Below are 26,557 nucleotides of genomic sequence, written 5' to 3'. Positions count from 1 at the left end.
TGTTATAAAGTATTTATTTCATAAATAAATATAAAAGTACAATTTTAGGTGTTTTCTTATACATTCGACAAAAGTATATTTATATTTTTATTTTCCAGCGTCTTCTTTAAGTGAAACTGTTCTATTAAAAACCATCTGAAAACAAAAGTAATAATAATAGTTAGTCGAAGAAATGAAACCCACAATATATTCATTAAAATGTTATAACGTAATGAAAATTAGCACTTATCAGAAAGTAACAGCAGCTAATGTCTTGACGACTATTTTGCTTATTTCAATTTTAGAATTATTTAGCATGTTTCCAAATTATAGTACCCGTGTCAACTATTACTAATTAATTGAAATGTAGCGATTATTTTGGAGTCGGGTATAGGCAGCATGTAAACATTTGATAGAATTTTACGACCAACTTTGACGGAGCACATCGCTCGGTTAATGGAAGCGCTAAATCAAAAAATACTTTTCTTTACACAGCTACAGTAATCATTAATATAGAGCTTATGTATGTATAGCAAATTTTTATTCGTCTTATTTATTCACTGCTAGGTTACATCAGTTTAAGCATACTTCCAGTAATACTACTTACTTAAATTAAAAAAATATTGTGATAATAAGTGATACGCATTTTAATTTTATTGATAACGAATTTGTGTCCACGACGGCGTTTATATGGACGATGTACAAAGTTTTTTTACGTGCGGGTGTGGTGAGAATCTATATATATACGGATAAAAAGTAACGCTAACGATCAATTTATAAATTTAGTATATAATTTTTTTATATATATATAAAAGCGTTTATTTTAGTTGGCATGTTGAAAATTCGAGTTATATCCTAGATTTTTCTTAGTAGATGAATTAAATACCTAAAGATGAGTTATGTCTTTTTACAAATAGACTGTTTAGTGTAGTATTTATAATTAAAAATATTATTTAAAACAAGTATAAAATATATCGTTAAAAAAATTATGTCATTAAAGACTTCTAAACTCATTAAGTTTGTTTTCTAAGCAATAAACTCAATACATACGTTCGTCGACGAGGTGTCCGGGTCAACAGAGAAGAAGCCGATACGTTCGAACTGGAACTTGTCGTAAACGCGCGCGCCGCGCAGCGACGCGTCTGCGCACGCGCGCACCGCCCGCAGCGTGTCGGCGCGGCAGTCCGACAGGAACCCGCCCGGGACCTCATTCGTGTCTTCGGGGTTTTTGTGTTTAAATCTACACAGGCAACTCGCTTTATAATAAACTAGTTTCGATTAATCCCCTTCCGATTTAAAAACACAAATAATGCTTGAAAATCAACACACGTGACAGGAGTACACAAGTTCTACCTTAAAACACATGGACGAAAAAGTACACATACATAATAAATATATTGTATGGAAAAAATTGAAAAAATAATTAATACGTAGTTTTTGACCTTTCTGAATTTCTCAGTTTAAATTTCATACTATTAAGTAAGGCAAGATAAATTCAAATTACCGTTTGTCAACTTCTGTCTTTCACCATAATGGACCACAGTGAAAGATAAATATAATACTGTACATTCCAGACCATGCATACTACTGTAGACAAGCCTAGCCCTTTCCGGACAGAATTTAATCCATTTCTAGTGGTGAGACCCTTTTGCCTCAAAAGGGGACATTATTTATTTGATGTAATCTAACCCAATTTCGCAGATTTCACAATTTTCCGGGGCGGGGGTAGATTTTGCAATTTTTTGATTTTTAACCATGCCGTGGGAGATTTTTTTTACACGAACCGAGCTTTCCGATTCGGCGAATAAAGTTCTAGTCAGCCAATCAAAACGGTGGGACTCGGACCAGATGCAAGTACAAAAACATTACGTAACATATTATAAAATTGCCTACGATTATTATTAATACGTGTTAAATAAGTTCAGCGATCGGAACGAAGTCATACAGTCCATTTCAGTTCAATTTGGCATACAGCACTGGGTAGTTGGCGCTTAAAGTCATTATTTGTAATCAAACTGCTTTAATAAATTTTTGACCCTTTCTATCTCTTTTCAGAGTGCAGAGCTTTAAAAAATCAAGGTGGCAGCACTGTGTCTATGTCAAATGTCAATATAATCTCATTGCAGATTCTACGTTGCTACTGTGTTTGTCACTCTGGTTTCCCTTCAAAACGTATATACTGTGTTTGTGTTTTGCGATTAGTTTCTAATAATTTTGAACCTCGCTTATCTCTACGGACTGATACTTTCTACCACTCAATTACGTAGAACAACAAAAATCATTGGTAAAAACAAAATTCTATAACTATGCCATCGCCTATACAGAAATTGGCCTTTTACTATTATTACTCCCAAAATAAATAGTTTGAATTTATAATACTACTATAATTCTGAAATATGCCTAATGTACATAAAAAAATACATAACCCCTACCTATATATCACGTAAATTTATACACATACATACATAGTATATTTGATTAGACGTACGTATATATATGAGAAAGTTGCTAGACTTACAGTGGCTCGTAAAGCCGAACTTCGACAGAGACTGGCTGTGAGACCCAGTGGATAAATGCTTTTGGTTTATCTGCCGATTCAGTTGATTCCGCAGTGCATTCTAATTCAGTAACTGCACCCGTACTGTCTTTGATAATTTTCGATACCTAAAAAAAAGAAAAGCAATATTACAATACACAACAAGCTTTAAAATGATTGATGTGATGTCCGCCTAACCGATCAATTCAAAAGAAACTATTATAATATGCACAAGTAAATGCACAAACAAAGGTATTCCCCCGCGCTCATTATCCGCTGGTATAAGACTTTACGTGCTTTCCGAGAAACAGGAGTGTATACACTGTCAATTTGCAGTTCAGGCTGCTACTGGCAATTTTTTGGCAGAAAAACCCAAGCCGGACATGCAGTTTTAACCCAGGCCCTCCAAATGTGAAACTATAAACGAGACCGACAATTATATAACTAGAAATATTAAAGAAATGTTATTAACCTTTAAAACATATCCAGCATGTCGTAATCCCACCGGCTGAGAGGGCGTAAGTCGCCGATAGCCCTTTTCCGGCTGTTCCTTGAAGTCGGTCGCTTCGATGAATACAACCTTATCTAGTACAACGCTATGAGATCCTTTCTCTGGCTCATTTGGAAAGTCTGGAACTTGTATCGTTAAAGGTTTTCCACTTTCAAAATTAGTAATCGTAATTTTCAAAGGTTCAAGGACAACCATAACTCTGAAATAGAAATTAAACAAATTAGCTCAATAAACCAAATTTCTTGTAGCCATAGCGTAAAAATAAAGGTTGCTAGTTTTATTTTCACTAATAATTCAGAATACTATGTGATATCATAATAATATAAACAAAACTTAAACAAAGACGTTACGTCTTTATTTAAGTTTTGTTTGTTTGTTTTTCTATATTAACGCAAAAACTATTAAATTGTGCGCTGTAAATTTTATACAAATACACTTCGCTTCGTGTAACTTTGCCGCAGTGAAGCTGTATGTGCTGTGAGGGGTCGCAGACATAGTAAAAGTGCTAGCTTGGAATAAATACAACAGACACACTTTTACAAGTTAAAGTAAAAAGTATTTTAACGCGTCCTGACATTGCCCAGACTATTCTTGTAAAACTATTGCATTTAGGCCCTCATGCTCTAAGTCTTCAGAGTCTGTGAGGTTGAGAAACATCAACTAATGTTTGACCAATTAACGGTGGTGTGCCATGTTTCTATTGTGTTGTTTTACAGTAGTGTGCGTATTTAGATGTTTCAATGTTTTTCTTAAATAATTATTCTAACCAGTACCCGTTTACTGGTGCCGGTCGGCAATTTTAAAAAATATTGTCACTAGCAATTTATCGTATAAGCGAATATCGAATTTAAATGAGCTATTAAGAGAGAGTCTTACGAATGCACAGGGTCTTAATTGCCTGTGCAGTCAGCGGCTGTAACTCAGGCGGACGTATACGCACCTCGGCGCGGAGACGTTGAGTACGTCACGCACGGCTGCGTCCAGCATGGAGGGGTCAACGGCCCCCACGGCGCCCGTCACGCCGAGCGCCGCACAGAACGCGTTGATGGCCGCGGCCGGCACCCCGCGCCGGCGTAGCGCCGTCAGCGTGAACAACCGGGGGTCGTCCCAATCTACAGATTGTAACATTTCTCATATATAATACCGACGTTCAGAAATTATTAATATTAAATTAAAATCCGGTAATAGAATATAAAAACTTTAAATCAAGTCCTGCCTTGTCACTACTATTAATATCTACTTAATAAATTATATTTTCATGTTATTTCACATTAATTATAGTTATTTAACACAATTGGTGACAAAATAAATCTATATTGAAATTATCTATACATATAATAAATCTGTTACAGATCGCTGTCTGTACATGGAAGATATATGAGTAAAACTATTACCGGGGTCCTTTATCAGCGCAATAGAATCCAAAACAATGATTGTTAGAATTTTTGTGTGAGCGTTTGTGCACGCTAATCTTAGCAACGGCTTAACGGATTTCAGTGCGGTTTTCACTACCGTATCGTGGTTAACTTCACTTAACATTTAGTGTTTGTTTTATTTCAATCGGTTTATAAATAATAAAGTTATGTCAATTTAAAGAATCACAACGAACATTTATTCGATACAATTACTATAAAATAAGTCCTCTTCCAATGTAAGTTGAACTCAGATCTATATAATCGATCATAATAAATAGGGTTCAGCTTATGCTGGTAAATATCGGTTAACTAGCCCATGCGTACATATAATATGTCTCTCTTTTAAGGTTGTCTATAGTCTTTTTACAGTTAGTCGGCCAATTTAACAAGTGAAGTAAAGCCTTAAATATATACAAATAAAAATAGGCAGTTAAAAATAATACAAGTCGTGACCGCGTGGAATGCTAGCAGCATTTCCCCTTTGAATCGCAGTTAAATCGGTTAATTGATAAAAAGTACTTATTTAAAAAAAAACAGATTTACACTTTAGTTTTAAAAGGACACAATTTCCTGCCTCAATAAAAAAAACTCAGAGGAAAAAATTCAAGTATGTCGGGATAGATTTCGAGAATGATGTTTTTCACATGTATAATTCCAATTGTATGTTGCCCTATCTATTCGGGAGCGGCAAAACTAAAAAATAAAACTAAATATGTTGTATATGCTGAAATATTATAAGCCTACTCTTAGTGACTTTTTTAAGTTATATGCGGGTGAAACCGCGGGCACAGCTAGTAAAAGAATAAGTAAATATTCAAAATTCAAATATTACCATTAACTATTCCTTCATCAATAAGTTTTCCAATTTTCCTTTTAGACACAACTGTGTAGTTCACGTTCAACCGTCCATACTCCCATTGAACCGGACAGTATATGTCTAGAGCATTACAAAGCCAATAATATGAAGACCTGTAAAAATTATTTACTGATATGAAACATCTTAATAATAATAATAATATCGTGGGACATTTTTCACACGGCCATCTGATCCCAAATTAAGCTTGTACAGAGCTTGTGCTATGGAAACCAGACAAATGATTTTTTTTTATAGAATAGGAAAGCGAACGAGCACATTGGCATTGTAAGAAATGTCAACCATCGCTTACATATCCAATGCGCCATCAACCTTGGGAACTAAGATTTTATGTCCCTTGTGCCTGTAATTACACTGGCTCACTCACCCGTCAAACCGGAACACAACAATACCAAGTACTGCTATTTTGCGGTAGAATATCTGATGAGTGGGTGGTACCTACCCAGACCAGCTTGCACAAAGCCCTACCACCAGTAAACTACCACCAATATACTACATATACTACTTTTCTTTTTGTAAATACATACTTATATAGATAATTACTTCCAGACTCAGGACAAACAGACATGTTCATGCACACAAATGTCTGTCCTGGGTGGGAATCGAACCCACAACCTTCGGCGTGAAAGGCAAGTATCTACCAACCACGCCAACCGGCTCGTCTTATTTTTTATTAGAAAATTTAAAATGACCTATGGGCACCTGAAGGAATGTAGTATTAAATGCTAATTGACATTGGGAGTGTAAAAAATAAAAAATAAAACTATTATTTACATTGTTATTGCTCCCCTATCATGGAATCATAGATGTTATGTACCTTGCATAGTATTTCCATCGGTTTACTCATTCAAGTCGAAAGTAAGTACACATAAATAAGTTACACATTAAGTGTAACAAATTTACCTATAAATGTTTTGGTGGTAAATAGTCAAACAATGCTTTGTCCTCTTCTTTCTAATAGTTAATCAATTATGGCCGAAAGTTACACATCGGTTTTTATTTAAACACCTAATAAACAACATTTATACAGTATGTTAATGTTTAGGAGTATAATAATTGTGTGATGTTTAACTAGATAATTCTGCACAAAAACTGACCACTAATTATATAGTTATATTGCATTTTTATATCAACATAACAATTCCCATATTAATCACATTATATAATTAATATAACCATAACAGTCTATGAATGTCCCACTGCAGACACATGCAGGTTTCCTCACGATGTTTTCCTTCACCGTAAAGCACAAGATGAATTATAATCAAAAATTAAGCGCATAAAAATTCAGTGGTGCTTGTTCGGGTTTGAACTCACAATCATCGGTTAAGATTCATGCGTTCTTACCACTGGGCCATCTCGGCTTATTATAAGAATTATCTTATCTTAATATAAGAATATAAAATGTAATTATAATATAGTAACATTATAGGAAATATTTATACATAATATAATTGAGCATTACTATTATAATTCATACCTCCTTGACTGGAACTCTTTGGTGCACAAAGAGTGAGTGATATGCTCAATACTGTCACAGAGACAGTGAGTGTAGTCGTAAGTAGGGTAGATACACCATTTGTTGCCAGTCCGATGATGTGGTTTGAATTTTATCCTATATGCAACTGGATCTTGCTTGCCCTCCTCAAGAGTAATCTTCATTCTTAATGTAGCCTCACCTTCATCAATTTTTCCATGTTTCATATCCTTAATATAAAATTATTTGAAAATGTTTAATAAATTATACTATAAACACTGTTTACTGAATCTCACAAATATTAGATTGGAATATATGTTTTTTTATTATTTATTTTATTTTTTTTTTATAGAATAGGAAGGTGGACGAGCATATGGGCCACCTGATGGTAAGTGGTCACCAAACGCCCTTAGACATTGGCATTGTAAGAAATGTCAACCATCGCTTATAGCCAATGCGCCACCAACCTTGGGAACTAAGATTTTATGTCCCTTGTGCCTGTAATTACACTGGCTCACTCACCCTTCAAACCGGAACACAACAATATCAAGTATTGCTGTTTTGCGGTAGAATATCTGATGAGTGGGTGGTACCTACCCAGACGAGCTTGCACAAAGCCCTACCACCAGTAAATACTATATTATATAGGTTACTTAAAAAACATTTTTATACAAAATGTAAATACCTCAAACAACTGCAAGCTCTCTTCAACAGGTCGATTCCTCCAAGGAGAAGGAGGTGGGTTGAAACCTTTTATATCTTCAGATTTTTGATGACAGACATATGCAAGGTCCTTGGTGATCAACTTAACAGCCCATTCATAAAGCTGATCAAAATAATCAGATGAATGTGTAATTTTGTAAGGTTTATAACCTGAATAGAATTACATTATCTTTAGAATAATTGAAATTAACATAAAAAATATATACTATCAAAATTTATATCTTACCTAACCATTCCACCATATCCTTAATTCCAATAAAGAATTTCTCTTCTTCTTTCTCAGGGTTTGTATCATCATATCTTAAAAAACACACACCATCATGGGCTGATGCATATCCGAAATTGATATTAATGGCTTTAGCATGACCAATGTGGAGAATACCATTTGGTTCTGGAGGGAATCTGGTTCTAACTTTACCAGATGTAATTTTAAGATGTTCTTCTAAAAGGCGCTTAGTGTTAGGGGTAACAACATAGCCATCACTTTTATAGTTTTCTCCAGGAACATGAAAAGGTAACTTTTTCATCAATTCTGGCATAGTTAGTGTTCCAGAGATTTCTCCACTCGTTACAGGGGCTTCGGAAGCTTTACTAACTACAATATAAATGAATAAACTTTAACATATTTATTCTTAATAAGTTTAAATTGTAAGTTAATTAAAATAAGTTACATACTGGCTGTTTCTTCCTTCTTAATCTTTTTATTAGCATCCCCACCTTTAGGTTTCTTTTCAGTTTTAGGAATAGGCGCTAAATCTGCTTCTGTTTTTGGACCTAATAAATCTAAAATCTGCAAAGATAAATTTTAGCACATATATTTTTTTTGGAAACAAACGGTATAATTAATAAACAATAATATTTCTTATTCATAAAATTTAACGAACAAAGTTCTCAATAAATTAAAACATATTATAAAATATGTTGTAACAATTTTCATCTTTACTACTTCCTTCAATTTAAATCACTTGTGTGAATAATAAAAATTGAGCTTATTGCTGCTTACTAATTCAATTTAAATTTAATTTTGATCTAAACAGATCACACAAGATAATGAGATTGAAGATTTTGTAGATTTATTCATTGTATTAGAAATGAGTAAATACCTGTACATCAACTTCATTCTTAATAGCCTTTCCATCTGCCCATTTTAAATCGGCTCTGACTGCTTGCATTATAATACCAGAATTAAAGCGGTATCTTTTTTGAATAAGTTCTTCTTTATATTTAGCCATATGTTTTTCAACAGCTTGTTCAACCTGCTCAGGTGTAATCACCACTCCAACTCCACAAGCACTCTCAAAATTTTCAACATCTACTTTAGGTTCATTGACATGACTTAATAAATATTCTAATGCAGCATCAACTCTTAATGTAGAATCAAATTTACCATCTACAATGTACTTACAAATTAATGAAAGTTTGTCGCTAATTTGCGGTTTAATCTTAGTGGCCAGATGGTAAATCAATAGTCCAGCGCTATTCGAAACTTTCTGTATATCTACCTGAAAAATTAAACATAATAAAAAACTTCACACTTAGTTTTATAATTCATAAAGTTTTTTATTTATCAGATTGCTTTCTAACCTCTTCCAATGAGGCAAGTAAAAACTTAGTAACGTTGGCATTTTTTAAGGTTTCTTTAGCCTTTTGCTCACTTAATCCTAGAAGTTTAAATTTTTCTACAGTTTCTTCGGTAGACATTTTGTCTAAAACCGTAAAGCGTGATGTCTTTAAGTAAAAAACACTTTTAAATCTATTTATCTAACCACTACTGTCGAAAGCTATAATAATTCTCTGATGGAATTCAAATAACATGATGACAGATTTAACACGTTCAGCTGAAATTGACAACTTCAATTTTGACATTTTAACAATGACATTTAAGTAGTAAGACACGAAATGATTTTTTTCACCTTTTTATTACATTTAACATCTACGATCTACGAAAAATAAAATATGACGTTCAACTATTGACACTATATAGGAAACAGATTTATTTATTTTTTATTACAAAGAAGCATTCCCATTGGTATTGGGTAAAAATAAAAACAAAAACTTATTAGGTATATATTTCTCATAAATCATATAATATTATCTAAAGTGAAAGTATTTATGTTAGGTAATTAATTTAAAACTGGGATAGTCAAATTTGCCTGAATCTGACTGAACTTATCTGTAGCAAGTCCGTCCCAACACAACCGCTATTCTTTCCACGACGCAACCGTTGTTTTGTTTGGATTTTGAATAAACCTCTTCTTTTCTTACTAAGTAAAAGTATTTTAATGAAATATCGTCAAAAATAAAAGTAACAGCTGCAAGGGTCTATATGTATAGATTGCTTATAAGCAGATCAGCGTCGAGAGTATGCCTCGTCCGAACTCGTATGGATTAGAGAGGCCCCGAAATCTCGTCAAAATAATGCATCTGCAGACCAGTCGTGCTGTTCTCTGCTCATGATCTGCTCGGCGGATCTCTCCTTAAGGGGAGTAGGTTCCTACGACTTACAATTAGTTTCACGGCTCAGATTTCAAACTATGATTTTCGCACTGCCAAGCTACATGTAGGTATACCGTTGAGATTTTATTGATGTATATTAATTAAAAATCGTAATTATGCATAAATGAATTAATGATTAATTAGGTAATGTAAGTAGTAAGTACTTATAAAATAGTAATTATATAAATTAATAATTTTGAATTTAATTTGTTAATAATAATAATTCACTAAAAACTTACACTACACACTTTTACAGAAGGCTACAATTCTAAGTAGGTACGTGCCGCCTATTTTGAAAGTTTCTAACTTATCGCCTCAATATAAACTTGGCTCAGGCCCGTGCATAATTATGTTGAACTTATTACTTGAAGAAAGAAGACAAACATTAATGGAAAAAAAATCATAATAATTGGACAAAAGTCGCGGTTTCGTAATCCAATCGTCAAAAAAAGATTTTCGTGATTAAATGGGTTAGTGTAATCTAATAGGTGCATAAATGTAGGTAAATCTTTATGTTTGATAAGTTTAACGTTCAATTGGTTAAGCTGCTAAATATTTTTTTATTGAGAAAAGAAAAGATATTTTATTTATATTAATAATCTAAAAGAGCTAGTAAAATAACTAGTGTTAGCCATTTTATTACATAAAGTACAAACGGTAAACCGTATTACCGATAATAAGTTGTTTAATAGGTACATAGTTCAGAGCTTCATGGTATATATCTAAAAATAATATGTCACAAATATTGTTATAGCCTGTTATGTTTATTTCTACCTATCTATGCACCGGAATTAGTTTTGATTTTCTCTTTTATTTAGTCAGTTTATCTGGGATTGTTTATAATTCATAATAATATCGTAATGAACAAATAAATTAATTTTAATTCAATTTGTTTACAATTAGACAAAAATCAAGACGTCAAAACACTATTTTCAGAAGCTTAAGAATTCCACATGGCTAACGGCGTCTGAACTATTACTCATATTATTATTTATTAACATATTAGTTTTAAGCATTTTCTGTAACAAAAACGCCTTTCACTCTTTCACATAACAAGATATACTATGGAAATAAAAAGGTCCTTTGACTTGATATTGATTTAATGGTGGTATTTAATTAAATCTCATTATTTAAAATAATATTAAGAGGGAAATCTCTACTAATTCTATACTAATGGGCTAAACCACTGAATCGATTTTGATAAAATTTGCTTGCTTTGCTAATATTAATTTGCTAAAAGCTTGAAGCCCAAGTATGGATATTACCACACGGGCGAAGCCGCGGACGTTATACATAATTATAAATAACCGTGCGAAATCAAGACTAACTAGGATAACTAGTATTTTTTTTATAGAATAGGAAGGCAGACGGCCACCTGATGGTAAGTGGTCACCAACGCTCTTAGACATTGGCATTGGAAGAAATGTCAACAGTCTTGTTGTGCCTGTAATTACACTGGCTCACTCACCCTTCAAACCGGAACACAACAATATCAAATACTGCTGTTTTGCGGTAGAATATCTGATGGGTGGGTGGTACCTACCTAGAGGAGCTTGCACAAAGCCCTACCAATGTATACCATCCGCAAGTTTGGAATATTACTTTTTGTTAAAGCTATTTTTTATCATTAACTCTTGTTTCTTTATAAAGTTATTCGATATCATATTTTTGTAATCAGCGTTAAAGCAATAAATAACAAATTATGCAAATCACGTCAAAATAGTCGCTTTTCATAAAGATGATTTTCATGGCTCGTTGGCTAAATTGTTGAATTATAAACTTGTCTAATCAAGTTTGTTACGTTAATCTTATACCATATATAGACAAATATATTGATAAAACTATACAAAAATAAATTGATTGAAGCATAATTATTTATAGACCATTTATTGTAACGTTTTTATATTATATATGAAATGAAGATAAATATATAGGATAATAACTAGATTAGTAGTATCCAGGGTAGATCAGAGATGGAAAATAAAGGATACAAAAAAATACTTTAAACAGCACTGTCTCACTTTGGCAAGTAGTTCAGAAGGCTTTCCTATATTTAAGAAACAAACTTTATAGAATTTAAAATATAAACAGATAAAGTAAGCATAAAAATTAACAATATTTTTATTACCTCTTTTTCACAAGATGAATTATAATCATAAATTAAGTACATTTAAACCACAAATTTCGGTTAAAATTCAAATGTACTAGTTCCATTTTTTATTTCACGCAGTGGAAACCTTCATAAAGGTACCCGGGTCCCATGAGGGGAAAGCGGGTTGTGTGTTATTCTTACCCACTAAAACCACTGCGATGGCCGTCCATCACGGATCGGAAAGGCTGCGGGATCGTGTTGATGTAACGCATCGGCGGCCCCTCCCGTGCTGTGCTCCGCTCGTGGCTCGATAGAGCTCTCCTCAGGCAATCTCGCTCCCCCGCACTCCTCGCTAGTGCGTACGGCCACCTAGTCAGGGCCGCTTGAAATAGGACACGCGGGGCCCCCCTAACGTATCGTCCTAAGCCCCGGGCGTTGGGGCTGTGGGAGGGCCGAGACGATGCCGACGTCATCTCCGCCGAGCAGGATCGGCCCTTTTCCGTTCTTTCTTGACCATGACGGTCTCACAGAAGCAGGCTGCGGCCCTCCACGCCGATCCCCTGCGGAGCATCGCCGACATGATTGCTCGCAAGGAGAGGTCTTGTCCGACGTCATGGACTAGGATCTCCCTCTTTGAACTCCACGCGGGGTACGCCTCCAACGTATATACGTACAAGTCACTGAGCCATCTCGAGCCTTTTTCGAATTGTTGAGCAATAATAATTGTATGAATAAAAACCAAAAAGTAAATAATATATTGCTTTACAAATGTGATGCCGTTAGGTTGTTTACTTTTTGTCCAAATTCCAATTAAATTTATTATCTTTTCGTCGTCGCCATAATCAGGTCAAGGTAAACTAAAACGGAATCGTTTAACAATATTGGCAGCACAGTATTAAAACTTCATTAAGCATCCAAGCATTTGTTTTCAAATAATTAGTATAAACTATGAACTAACAAGGAATTTAAGAAGCAAGAGCTCCGAAACTTTTCCAAAGCGTATCAATTACTTTTGAAAAACTTATGAAAGGAGAAATATTTCTCCTATAAATATAAAATATATTTCATTGATCCTTATGTAAACACTTTGAAAATATGAGCAATATCATTGTATGTAATATTGCTAAATTAATATTATATATTAGAAAATATTTATGAAATAACGTTTTATTCATAATCAAGGAACGATTAGGTAAGATAAAAAAAGGTTTACTTATGAAAGGGTAATTGAAAATGTTATACAATAGCTGATGATTACGTATAAGGTACAATCGAAGTGTACCTTTATTGTTATCAAGACTGAAATGCGTGGGAGAATATCACCTGATAATTCTGTACGTGTGAGTAAATAAACACGCATGCCGCACCCGGCGACCGGTCATCACGGCACCTCATTTGGGAACTTTATTACTTCCCATTACGAGCAATAGACCCTTATATATACACATGTGTGAAATATAGATTCCTCAGATAACGTACCTACGGATAGTTTTGGGAATTTAGGTAGCTAGCGTAAATTATATGCATCGTTGTAAAAAAATATTATTTTTGTTTTTAAAAATTCATCTCGTTAATATGTTACAACACAGTTGCTAAAGAGCGAATATATTATTATGTGTGGACTGCATCGTCATCCCTTTTCATTTTTATTATATTTTTGAGAAATTATTAAACATTTGGTCATCATCGTACAACGTACCAAGTACCAGCTTAACATTAAAATATATTGTAGCAAGCTGTTCCGGGTTCGAACGCAATATGATAAGAAGAATTTGTTATTGCAATAATATCATAGCTGTAAGCTTACTGTTAACTTTACACTGTATTTATTTTTATATACATGATCGTTACTATATAACAATCCACAGTCAGCACACGCACTCACTAAGACAGTGTCTACCGGCGTCCCTCGCGGTATACTCGCGTTCACCTCCGATTGTTGACTGCGTTTTATTACGGATTTAAAATATAAATATAATAAATTTATTCATCATTCAAAACGATTTAGATTTAAAGTCTTATTATTATTTATTTATTTCTTATTATTATCGCTGAATACATTATTGAACGAGTATTATAGAATGTAATATGTTTAAAAAAAATTACAAGAAAAAATTTGGGTAGAACAATTGTGGAGTCATATAGCACTTCTATGATAATTGTAGTAAGTTTTAAATTATATAATTAGTTTAAGCCTTAATTTTAATCTTGTGTACGTGAGATGTGATAAGCATATTTAGTACTGGTGGTAGAGCTTTGTGCAAGCTCGTCTGTACCACCGACTCAACAGATATTCTACCGCAAAACAGCAGTACTTGGTATTGTTGTGTTCCGGTTAGGGTGAGTGAGCCAGTGTAATTACAGGCACAAGGGACATAACATCTAAGTTCCCAAGTTGGTGGCGCATTGGTGATGTAAGCGACGGTTGACATTTCTTATAATGCCAATGTCTATGAGCGTTGGTGACCACTTACCATCAGGTGGCCCATATGCTCGTCCGCCTTCCTATGACATAAAAAAAATTGTTATGATAATATCGTACATACGTGTATGTAATGGAATAAAAAAGTAGCGAAAAAGTATCAATTAATACGAAATAAACTTCTAGCAATATCAACCGATAAAAATCTTTTATTAAATCTGTAGTTCAAGCTTCTTGAGCAAATAAATACCTTCAATATTAAACAAATAAGTTGTCAGTATAGATTCGTAACGAGATACACGTTTCGATTCCCTACAAAAATAGTATGATTTGTAAGAATGAATATGATGGAAACGTATACCTAAGTCGAAAACAGATGTTACATTTGTTTGCTATTGATGCTTATGCTTAAAATCAACTTCACTTCCTAACAACTGGCTTGAACAATATCAATGAAATGTTTTTTATTTATATTTTTATGTAACAAGAATACTCTTCAGTAGTGAGTCATCTACATAAATCAATCCTAAATCTGAGGAACACGCAAAATTTTTAAACAATTTTTAACGATATGTTTTTCTTTAGATTATATTTTAAACATTTTTAACTAATTACGTTCCTTATAGTGATTTGTGTCTTTGAAATTTTATTATTAACCTATTCGAGCTATTTTGGTGTAAATAAAACATATTTCCTATTTTGCTTGTTTTTTTAAGATATAATTTTTCTCTTCGTCGTTAATTTTAACGCAACTACTATATTTTTATAATTTTAAAAATATAAACATATTTTAGATGGAATAAGGTGATGATGACGACAACTACACCATCTCCAAAGTCATCATTGGCTAAGCTTGGAGTTTATCCTAAGCCTAAACCTTTTAAGGTTATGGTGCTAGGACAGTCTGGAGTTGGGAAATCGGGTAAAATACCCTTTTTGTTCATATAATTAAATTTTTTATAGTATAGTAGTTAATTAGCGCATTAAGGATCAGTTTCATTGATAAATTTATAATAATTTCAAGCAAAATTAACATATCAAAATTTAAAATAAAGAAAATGCACGTACGCTTTATTAGATATATGACTCTGATATTATCATAATTTACCCAAATTATAAATTTTGATACATTCCATAACAAAGAAACGTAATATTTCGTCGTTTCATTTTAAATTTTACGATATTAGTAGTAGTTAGGCGTCTACGTACCTACCTATAGAAATTCATGTGGATAGCTTGTGACATCCACTATTTGATATACATATTTTTTTTATAATAACTTCTTATTTCTTTAGCACTTGTCGTAAGATTCATCACAAGACGTTTCATCGGCGAGTATGATCCAGATTTAGAAAAAATTTATACTTATCATACAGTAATAGATAATGAAACTGTGTATTTTGAAATATTGGATTCAGCGGGAGATCCTCATGTAAGTAAGAGATTTTTCAGCTAAACTTTTTCAAAAAAACTTGATTATGATAGACAGCAAGCATTTTTGCTTCTCTCTCTCATCTCAAATAAAAAAATACCTAAAATTTATAACTACTTATATAAGTAACCATTTCAGGAAAGCGAATATGTAAATTTAGAAAGTAATATTAGATGGGCGGAAGCATTTATACTAATGTATTCTGTAACGGACAAGTGTTCGTTTGACGAGTGCCATCGCTTGAAATTTCTAATCAATTATAACAAAAGACGACGTAGGCTTGCCTCCTCTATTAAGGTCAGTATACCAAAATATAAATAATTATAGCTAAGCTTATTTAATTAAATTAAAGAAAAACATTTTCGTTTATTGCATCAGAGCAGATCTAGTAAAATGTAAATAAATAAAACATCAATTACATTTTGTCCAATACATCCAATTGCTGGGGAAAGGTCTCAATTCGAGTAGAAACTTTAAAGCTTATTCCACGACACTGCACCAATGCGGTTTGATGGATACACATGCTGCGAAATTTCATTTAATGCAGCAGGTTTCTTCATGATGTTTTCCGTCACCGTCAATCGTGAGTTGAATTATACGCACAAATTAAGCACGTGAAAAATCAGTAGTGCTTGCGGGATTGAACCCGTAATCATCGGTTAAGATTTTCATGTTCTAGCCACTGTGATATGCCGTACAGTTAAATATGAAGCTTTCATATCGATCAAACACGTTGTTTGTTCATTTAAAAAACGAGTAATGTATAATATTAACGAAAACATTTCCGATTTTTCCATTCCAAAATGATTAAAACTTAGTGAATTTTTATTATTTCTAATGAAATAAATGAAATATTAACATGATTTCTTCATAAAAGTTGTAGCCAAATGGAAAGATACGTTAAACTTAAGATATTGGTACCTTCATATTAATTTTCAATATTCACATTTGTATGATTATATTGATGTTAAGACGAAAAGTTATGTTATGTTAATTTAATGTTGAAAAATATTTTTACTATATCTATTCCTTATGCGTTCCTAAACAATTTATCCGATTGTGATGAAACTTTATTAAATTGTTTTGTGTACGTCCGATAAGGTTCCTGAACCATAAGAACGGTTTTTTTTAAACGTTTATATAGACACTCATTCTACCCGTGCGAAGCCGGAAGGGCATTAATTACCATGTTTATACATTTCATTTTATATGTTATTATTCTATATGTTCACATTAATACCTTTTTATGGCGGTACGATTTAAATTAAGTAAAATATAAAATGATGAAGAAGCCATATGAGAAACGTTCGCTTAGAAGTTAACTAGATTGAGACGAGAGTTCTTAATAGCCTTTCCTGCTTACAAAGCTCCAAGATTGAAAAAAACTAGTGAAATAGTAAATAAATTCCGTAACCGTAACAGTCTGTGAATGTCTCAGTGCTAGGCTAAATGCCTCCTCTCCCTTTTTGAATGAAGTGCGGGTTCGTGGAATACACATGTGGCATGTGGAATTTCAGTGAAATTATACACATGTATGTTTCCTCAGGATGTTTGACCTCGACCGTAAAGCACGATATGAATTATAATAACAAATTAAGCACATGAAAATTCAGTGGTGCTTGCCCGGGTTTGCACCCACGATCATCGGTTAAGATTTACGCGTTCTTACCACTGGGTCATCTCGGCTTACTTTAAATAAATTACGAATAGATAATGTCGATGCAAATTAATCTAATTTATGTTACGGTTTAGCCTTTTTGTACGGATGTGAAAGAACTATTGCCGGTCCTTGGGATTCTAATTGTATAACATGACAGCAAACGGCACCATCATGCCCCTCTCCGCCGACTATGTGTTGCGTGACGTGTATACTATATATTTATGTATTGTTATTATAATACTATAAGTTATTAGTCTTGTTTATCTACCAATTCAATATATGTGTATTAATTATGACAGAGTTATCCGGCTTAAAAACAACTAATCAAAAACTTTGAGATTTTCCCATAGACCATTTAAAACTTTTTACTGATATCACATATTCCTAAAAACTTCGTTGCTATAAATCTATCATATTCTAATAAACCAACCCGCATTAGATCAACTTACTGGAATAAACTTTAAATCCATTTCTTTAACCATCGTAATCCAATTGCACATTGGAAACCTATGCTGTTCTTTTGTTCTCTACTCCTTATCATAAACATTATCTCAACGCGTTCAATGTTACTATGTTGCAGGACAGTATATTAGAAACTCCAGTAGTACTAGTAGGTAACAAAGTGGACCAAGTCGGCGATCGAATGGTGAGTACAGACGAAGGACAACGTAGAAGCAAGGAAATAGGCTGCGTGTGCTTCCATGAAATATCGGTCAGAGAAAGCATCGACCAAGTAAGAAAATTATGTACATTTGATATTTAGCAGTTAATTAGTTTTTTGTTCATATATAATAAATAAGGTTAAGTTATAAAATCATATTTAAATCCAAACTTGCAATTTATTCAGTTGGATTGTGTTTAAAATTCATTTGTAAGATTCAACTCACATATACATACTAACAGGTGAAGTTAAATAAAAGCTTGTTAAAAGTAGCCTATTTCACTCTCCGAATAAACATAAACTACATCCGCACTTTATTATTATTATTATAAATATCATAATTACATATATATTATATATGTATGTTTGTGTATATATTATTTATTTATATGTATATATATGTAGCTATAGTATTGTATATATATACTTATTTTATATACTTACCGCTTTATTTATTTCATGTCCTTCACCCAAAAGTTGTCTGGAAGAGATCGCTCTTTTAGCGATAAGACCACCTTTTGTACAAAATAGTTTTCGTTTTTTTATGTTTGTGTTTAATATGGTTCTGTAATTCTTTTGGTGTACAATAAAGCATATTCTATTCTATTCTACATCATATCTCGGTGCAAAACGCACGACGATTAATTGTCCTGAGAAACCAACCAACACACTTTTGCATTTGCAATTAATAGGGATTGTACTGCGAAACCTTTTAGTAAATTTTTATATATTTCTTAAGAATGAATACACATTTTAAATTTTTAATATGAAAGCAGACTACGAGTAGTAAATAGGCCATGGTATAATACGTGGTAACTATCACTCACAGTCACTGGTACTGTAATTAATTAAATCATATTAACATTTAACGTATTAAATATTAATTCAATGTAATTAAATCTTCCTCCACCGTAAATTGGCGCCAATCTTATGTATTGCGACTCTCTCCAACCTTCCACAATGGCTCTTGGGTCATTTACCCTTCGATCGAAACATAGCAATACAAATAATTGCCGTTTCGTATTAGAATACTGATGAGTGGTACTTATCCAGACCAGCTTACATAAAGCCCTACCCATAGTAAGACAGGCTCTACTGTATAGGTACTCGAGTGAAGGTGTTTTAAGAGTCTGACGATGAAATTTACATATATGTTCGTGAAATTTATTCTTTCTTTTCTGATCTCGAGTACAAATAACATTAGTTGGTATAACTAACAACTAATTACTTTCGACGTGTATTTACATTATCATCTAATTATAATATTCGATTGTTTAGTCTCTAAGAGATTCAAATGAAAAATTGTTAGTGTGGGAAAATCAAACGTATTATTTAATTTTATCGGAGAGATGATGTTTTACTACTTTAGACAGTTTTATGTAGTTACTGGATTACCTTAATAATTGTTCATTAGGCAAATCAGAATAAGCAATATTTGGGAGTGTAGTAACGTTTAGTCACATTATCTTTATCACAACAAAATCTTATTTAAAATATCGATAACAATGAATAAATTCATGAACCGTCACCACCTGAGTATTTAATTGGATGTTTTTGTAAGCAGATTGATTTTCAAGCTTTTTGATTGATTTGATTTTTTTTGATCATATGAATGGAACGTGCCTTATACAATCTGTGTATTTTTATAAAACAATTGTAATTTGATTCGTGCGTTTTATTTAACAAAGCATTCAACATTATTATCTTTTAATTGAAACAGTAAGTAGGGAATATGAATGCATATTCTAACAAGGGCTATACCACTTTCATTGAGACAAGAGTTGAAGGTCATTTTCAGTTATATATAACAGCAAATAAAAAGGTCTTCTCACTGTTCAATATCAAATTAGTTTCATGGTCATCGGAAAAAAGCCGAGATAGCCCAGTGGTAAGAGCGCGTTAATCTTAACCGAATGTCATGGTTTCAAGCCCGGGCCACCACTGAATTTTCATATGTTTAATTTGTGATTATAATTCATCTCGTGCTTGACGGTGACGGAAAACATCGTGAGGAAACCGGCATGTGTCTAATTTCACTGAAATTCAGCCACATGTGTATTCAATCAACCCGCATTGGAGCAGCGTGGTGAAATAAGCTCCAAAACCTTCTCCTCAAAAAGGGAGAGGAGGCCTTAGCCCAGCAGTGGGACATTCACAGTTACTGGTAAACGTAATCCGTGAATATGAGGATATTAAATTACGTATAAATTGACGGAATTTAAAGTATTAAAAGTTATTAAACTCATCATTTTGAGACATCGGATGTTGAAGTCATAATTTTGAAATCAATCGATAAATAGTTACTTTGTGTCACTCTGTGACAAGTTTATCAGTATCGAAATACAAAGGCTTGTATATTCCAGTCAATTAGATATCTACCATTATTATTAGGTATTAGATTGATGAGGGAGTAATTTTATTGGAATTTTTAGTATACAGTATTTTTATAAAGCAGATTGAATGATGATTAAATCTGAGCTTCGCTTACTAATTTTTATTCGAAGTACACTGAGTAAAAGCTTTACTTTTCAACATAAAACGTAAACTCTTATTATCTTACAGACCAATGATTTACTAATATTTGTAGCAATACCTATACATATGTATGTGTTATTATGTGCAACAATAGCACTTTATTAGTTATTATTATTGTAATTAGTTTAATAATTTTTTATATAAATACATTTCCGTATTTGTATATATAGTAAATATATTCAAAGAAAAATATATTTTTATAATTATTTGTCTGCACCTCCATACTTCTGCTGTATTTATTCTGTCCTTTACTTATTATGTCCTTTACCCAAATGTTGTGCGGAAGATATCGGTATCTATGCTATAAGACCGCCTTTTGTACATACTATTGATTTTTTTGGTGTTTCTAATTCTGTTCCCGTAACTCTTTTGGTGGACACTAAAGCAAATTTATTTCTATTGTCTCATTTATAAAATAATTAATTTATAAATCGCCGACCCTTTTAATATATTTTTTATATTAAATTCATTTATTTTGATATGAATAAATATTCCTTCACAGTTTCGTTTGATAAATCGGAGTATCGGTCAAACGCTGACCAATCAATTATTAAATTGTAACAAAAACTTTTTATTGTTGCAAATTTCCGAAAAATTTAAAACAAAGTCCCAAATAGTATACTTATCTTTAAATATTTTACTCATGTTTTATAATCATACAATTTACTTTGTCTGAACATGTTGTAACTATCTTTAAATGGTATTGTACCACACACCGCATTATCTAAAATAGTCAAGATTATTACAGTACAGTACAGTAACAGCCTGTTAATGTCCCACTGCTGGGCTAAGGCCTCCTCTCCATTTTGGGGAGAAGGTTTGGAGCTTATTAAAAATATATCTGTAAAAATACGGGTGGGTCGATTTTTTTGGAGGCCAGTGTATATATAATATATAAAAATAGTCTGGTTAACTTTCAGGTGTGGAGTGTTTTCCGGGACGCTCGTAGATTCTGGCGAGTGGGCAGCAAATGGTCGCGTGGACGCGTTGACACTGACGTGCATCCAGCTGCCCTGGGCCGGCCGCTCTCTCGTGCGATCTCTGACACCGCTTCCGAAACAATTACTAGTGTAAATCCTACGTTTTGTAAGTTTTTATTTTTTCATTGTTACTCTAAGAAATAGTTTTGGTCATTAAGAATTTCATAGCAATCAAATAGTCATATAACGTTGTCAGCCGAAAAGGTTACTTTGTTGGATTATACATTTTTGAAGTGATGACTTTGTAGATGATAATGGAACTCAGTACATTAACAAATCCCTACCCAGGAAATAAAAGAGGCCGGAATAGCTTGTTGATAAACAATATATTTAATAAAGAAAAATATCTCAAAAAATATTGATATATATGTATTTAAATAACTATATACCAGACATTGTTATACTAACGGACCGCGCGGTTTCACCCGCGTATAACTTAAAAAAATCACTAAGAGCAGACTTACAATATTTCCTGTGGTTTTTGCCGCACCCGGAGAGACAGGGCAACATACAATTGGAATCATACATGAGAAAAACATCATTCTCGAAATCTATCCCGACCTAATTGAATTTTTTATCCCTGAGTTTTTTTTTATTGTGACTGCAAACGATACCTTCACAGGAAATTGTGTCCTTTTAAAACTAAAGCGTAAATCTGTTTTTTTTTAAAGTGCTAATTATCAAATAACCGACTAACTGGTTCATTTTTCGCCTAAAGAATCGTAATTACGATTCAAAGAGGAAATATGCGGCAACGAAAAGAAATACCTAACCAAACTATAACCTTTAACTTACAAAGTTATTGACAAACCGAAAATAAATACGTATGTATGTATGAGTATTTTCAAACAACCTACTCAACTACCCGTTGTAATAAACCTATAAAAAGTACTAAAAATTGTCTATGGTCTTATCTCGATATCTTTCATAAGAATTAATATTTTATAAAAACTAATAAATTGCGAATAATGCATTAGTTTAGAACAAATTTGATTACCTTACAAAATATTATAGTCAACCTTAAAAGAGAGACGTATTATATGTACGCATGGGCTAGTTAATCGATATTTACCAGCATAAGCTGAAGCCTATTTAATATGATTGATCATATAGATATGAGTTCAACTTACATTGGAAGTGAAGTTATTTTATAGCAATAGTATCGAATAAATGTTCGACGTGATTCTTTAAATTGACAAAACTTTATTATTTATAAAAGGATTGAAATAAAACAAACACTTAATTTTAAGTGACGTTAGCCACGACATGTAAGTGAAAACCGCACTCAAATCCGTTAAGCCGTTGCTAAGATTAGCGTGCACAAACGCGCAGACAAACAGACAAAAATTCTAACAATCATTGTTTTGGGTTCTATTGCGTTGATAAAGGCCCCCGGTAATAGTTTTACTCATATATCTTTCATGTACAGACGCAGATCAATTACAGATTTATTATATGTATAGAATAGATGGCATCCATATAATTTAATTCATAACGTGGCAATAGGTGAAGAAGCTCTGCTATACGAGCTTCATATAAAACGAAATAAAAACAAGAGTCGTCGTTTTTTTAACACGGTACGTAATCATAAACCCACCCGCACATAATCTATTTCTTGTTAAAACATATAAAGACAAAATATAAAAACTGCCTGCATACTAAAATAAACACTGGAGCGAGGATTCGAGTTAAGCCCTTTTATTTATGGAATTAATATATTTAAGTAAATATTTATTGAATAGTAATAAAAAAATATATATTTGCATTAGCCATTTTCTAGGTCTCTAGGAGCTCTTTTTTTTTTATAGAAAAGGAAGGCGGACGAGCATATGGGCCACCTGATGGTAAGTGGTCACCAACGCTCTTAGACATTGGCATTGTAAGAAATGTCAACCATCGCTTACATATCCAATGCGCCACAAACCTTGGGAACTAAGATTTTATGTCCCTTGTGCCTGTAATTACACTGGCTCACTCACCCTTCAAACCGGAACACAACAATATCAAGTATTGCTGTTTTGCGGTAGAATATCTGATGAGTGGGTGGTACCTACCCAGACGAGCTTGCACAAAGCCCTACCACCAGTAAAAGTAAGCTCACCGCGTTTTAGCATTTAATAAAAAACAATTATTTTGTTTGCAAAAAACAAAAGGAAAACATACCGTAGATTTACAAATTGCATGCGATTGTCTACTACATAATACGACTCTTTTTTGTTTATTTATCGTATTTTGTGTTCGGTATTTTATTTTGTATTGATTTGATAATCATTAAACGTGTAAAATGTCTAAAATACATTATTTTAATTTCAAATTTGACTTTCACTACACACACGACATTTGACAGGGACACAATACACAGATAAATTATATAGCCCATTACAACCACAACAAGAGTAAACACAAATGATTAACTTTGATACCTATATCAATTGACGCGATATCATTGGCCGAGATCTCGAAAATAATAATCTATGATATTTCCTATGGATTTGCGAAAAAATGCCGTTTTCAATGTTCGCGAACTTGTAATCGGAACTTTGAAACTTAAATTAATGTGGTTATAAACTACATAAGTGAAATAGTGTTGTACTATAAATAAATAAAGAAAGATAAATTAATCAAGAACTATTTATAGTGAGTAATACAGCAGAACAATTAGAAAATTGCGTGCAATTTGTAAATCTATGGTATGTTTTTTTAATTAAAATTAACCAATTGCATTGCGTTAATTTTTTATAGTTATTATTGGAACTTTTTGGCATGGTACCATAAACCAACAACATTTTATACATATATATAGGAGGTGCATCGGCCAGTCTTACCTAAATTATTTTGGAAAGTATGTACCGACTGGTGGTAGGGCTTTGTGCAAGCTCGTCTGGGTAGGTACCACCCACTCATCAGATATTCTACCGCAAAACAGCAATACTTGATATTGTTGTGTTCCGGTTTGAAGGGTGAGTGAGCCAGTGTAATTACAGGCACAAGGGACATAAAATCTTAGTTCCCAAGGTTGGTGGCGCATTGGATATGTAAGCGATGGTTGACATTTCTTACAATGCCAATGTCTAAGAGCGTTGGTGACCACTTACCATCAGGTGGCCCATATGCTCGTCCGCCTTCCTTTTCTATAAAAAAAAAAAAAAACCGAAAAATAATATTGTTATATTGCATAGTCAAGACAAAAAACATGGCCAGGAATTTTTACATTTATTTTATTATGATAATTCAAAAATAACGCTCCATATACGATACACTTGTCTACTCACTCTCCAGCATTCCCCAAAGAGCTATGGGGTATTGATCACAGTCGCTCAAACCATGATCTATTATGTAGTAAAAAACATGACATCGAGTCAATCTGCCGCATATCGCAGTCAATAATTAATTTTTATTTTTATTTAAGACGCTATATTTTTTATTTCTGGAATATCAGATCAAAGTTACTTTATAAAATGTCAGTTTTTTTAAAACTTAAAAAGTCTTACAACTTTTTGAAAAAACAACACTCAACTTTATTTTACAAACTAAATAGACTTACCCTTAAGGATTAAAAAATAGTCAGCTATTTATAAGGTTTGCACGTCCAGCATTTATTTGGTCTTAGTTTTGTTTACAGTACGTGATAGTGATAGAGTCAAATGATAATATACTTACTTAGTACTTACATTTTCAGGCCGTCGGCTTACAGAACTGGAATCAGAAGGAACGGTCGGCATCGTGCGTAGTGACTCGACCTCGTCCTCAGGTCAGTCTGAGAGTACGGACGAGTTTCGTGCTCGAGCGAGTACGGATTCTCGTCTTCCGCCCAGACCGGAAAGACCAAGACATCCAGCCTCAGTCCGATCTCTTCCCACACCTGTCAGGAGAATGAGTGTATCGATGAGAGGGAACAATACTAGTACATATTAAATATTCTAATATAGTTATCCAAATCAACGTTACCAATATGTACCTATAAGTTCAACTGAAACACTTGTGACACGAACCTGAAACTTATGTTTTATAAAAATAACTGTAAATTAAAAAAAACATATTAACAATATTTATTTGGCTGACCATTTTCGAAAAACATATGTTGTTTTGGAGAGCCAATGAAAATAAACGTTTGTATAAAAGCGTATTACTATTGTATTCTAAAATATGGCGATTACAATTGATTGAATAAAAGCAAATTATTTTATTTATTTGCGTCATATAAGTACACATTTAATCCTTTACTTCATGGCGTTATATTATTATCAAAAGTATGTTTTATTTATTTGTGCATAATGAAAACAGTGGTGGATATATCAGTAGGTAACCATTGGGCGTCAGACACTTAAAAATATTTCAATGTGACGGAATTTGGATATCATGCATGTCATGCAAAATCTGCGGGCTATATTTCCTTGTATTTTGAAATATGATTTGTCAACATTATATAAGCCGGTAAATTAGTAAAGTGTAATTAGCAAATCAGAACAATCTAGCTTGACCAGTACTAATAAATCCTAATACGTATTTGCTTACGCATAACATTTTTTCAACTTTTCGAAGCCACTGATTCAAATTGCGAAGTATATAGGAATCCAATAAATTAACAGGATATCATTACATCTGGCCTGAATCATGCCCATAAGCATTTAAATAGGCCTTGCCATAGAGTAAATTTGGAAAGATGTGATTTACTTTTATATTTTTACACAATTGGAATGCCTTAATATTTCAATCCACTTATATATATTTTGTATCACTAGTTATGATATCAGTATAAACTAA

At 32.9% G+C, this 26,557-nt stretch overlaps 2 protein-coding genes across 3 annotated transcripts; one reads left to right on the top strand and one right to left on the bottom strand.

Annotated features, from left to right (window-relative positions):
- LOC126781931 (probable glutamine--tRNA ligase) lies at positions 1-9,322 on the bottom strand. Of its 2 annotated transcripts, none has more exons than XM_050507052.1 (12): positions 9,100-9,322; positions 8,619-9,017; positions 8,191-8,305; positions 7,742-8,110; positions 7,478-7,665; positions 6,796-7,022; positions 5,274-5,410; positions 3,967-4,138; positions 2,988-3,225; positions 2,498-2,643; positions 1,030-1,219; positions 1-135 (listed from the first exon to the last, which is right to left on the bottom strand). In XM_050507052.1, exons 1-12 carry the CDS (start codon positions 9,214-9,216, stop codon positions 88-90), a joined length of 2,346 nt encoding a protein of 781 aa, XP_050363009.1. In that variant the 5' UTR covers positions 9,217-9,322; the 3' UTR covers positions 1-87. The 2 variants fall into 2 exon arrangements, with proteins under 2 accessions (XP_050363009.1, XP_050363010.1); XM_050507053.1 differs by having other exon boundaries at positions 8,619-9,013; positions 9,100-9,202.
- A 4,743-nt stretch (positions 9,323-14,065) lies between these two features.
- LOC126781806 (ras-related and estrogen-regulated growth inhibitor) lies at positions 14,066-25,933 on the top strand. Its single transcript, XM_050506849.1, has 7 exons — positions 14,066-14,267; positions 15,320-15,447; positions 15,821-15,957; positions 16,096-16,254; positions 18,198-18,350; positions 21,734-21,899; positions 25,473-25,933. Exons 2-7 carry the CDS (start codon positions 15,333-15,335, stop codon positions 25,706-25,708), a joined length of 966 nt encoding a protein of 321 aa, XP_050362806.1. The 5' UTR covers positions 14,066-14,267; positions 15,320-15,332; the 3' UTR covers positions 25,709-25,933.
- Positions 25,934-26,557: the final 624 nt, after the last annotated feature.

Source organism: Nymphalis io, chromosome 4 (assembly GCF_905147045.1).
Source record: "Nymphalis io chromosome 4, ilAglIoxx1.1, whole genome shotgun sequence".
NCBI classification, from domain to species: Eukaryota; Metazoa; Arthropoda; class Insecta; order Lepidoptera; family Nymphalidae; genus Nymphalis; species Nymphalis io.
Note: the sequence above shows the minus strand (reverse complement) of the source record. Positions and strands in the feature narration are given on the sequence as shown.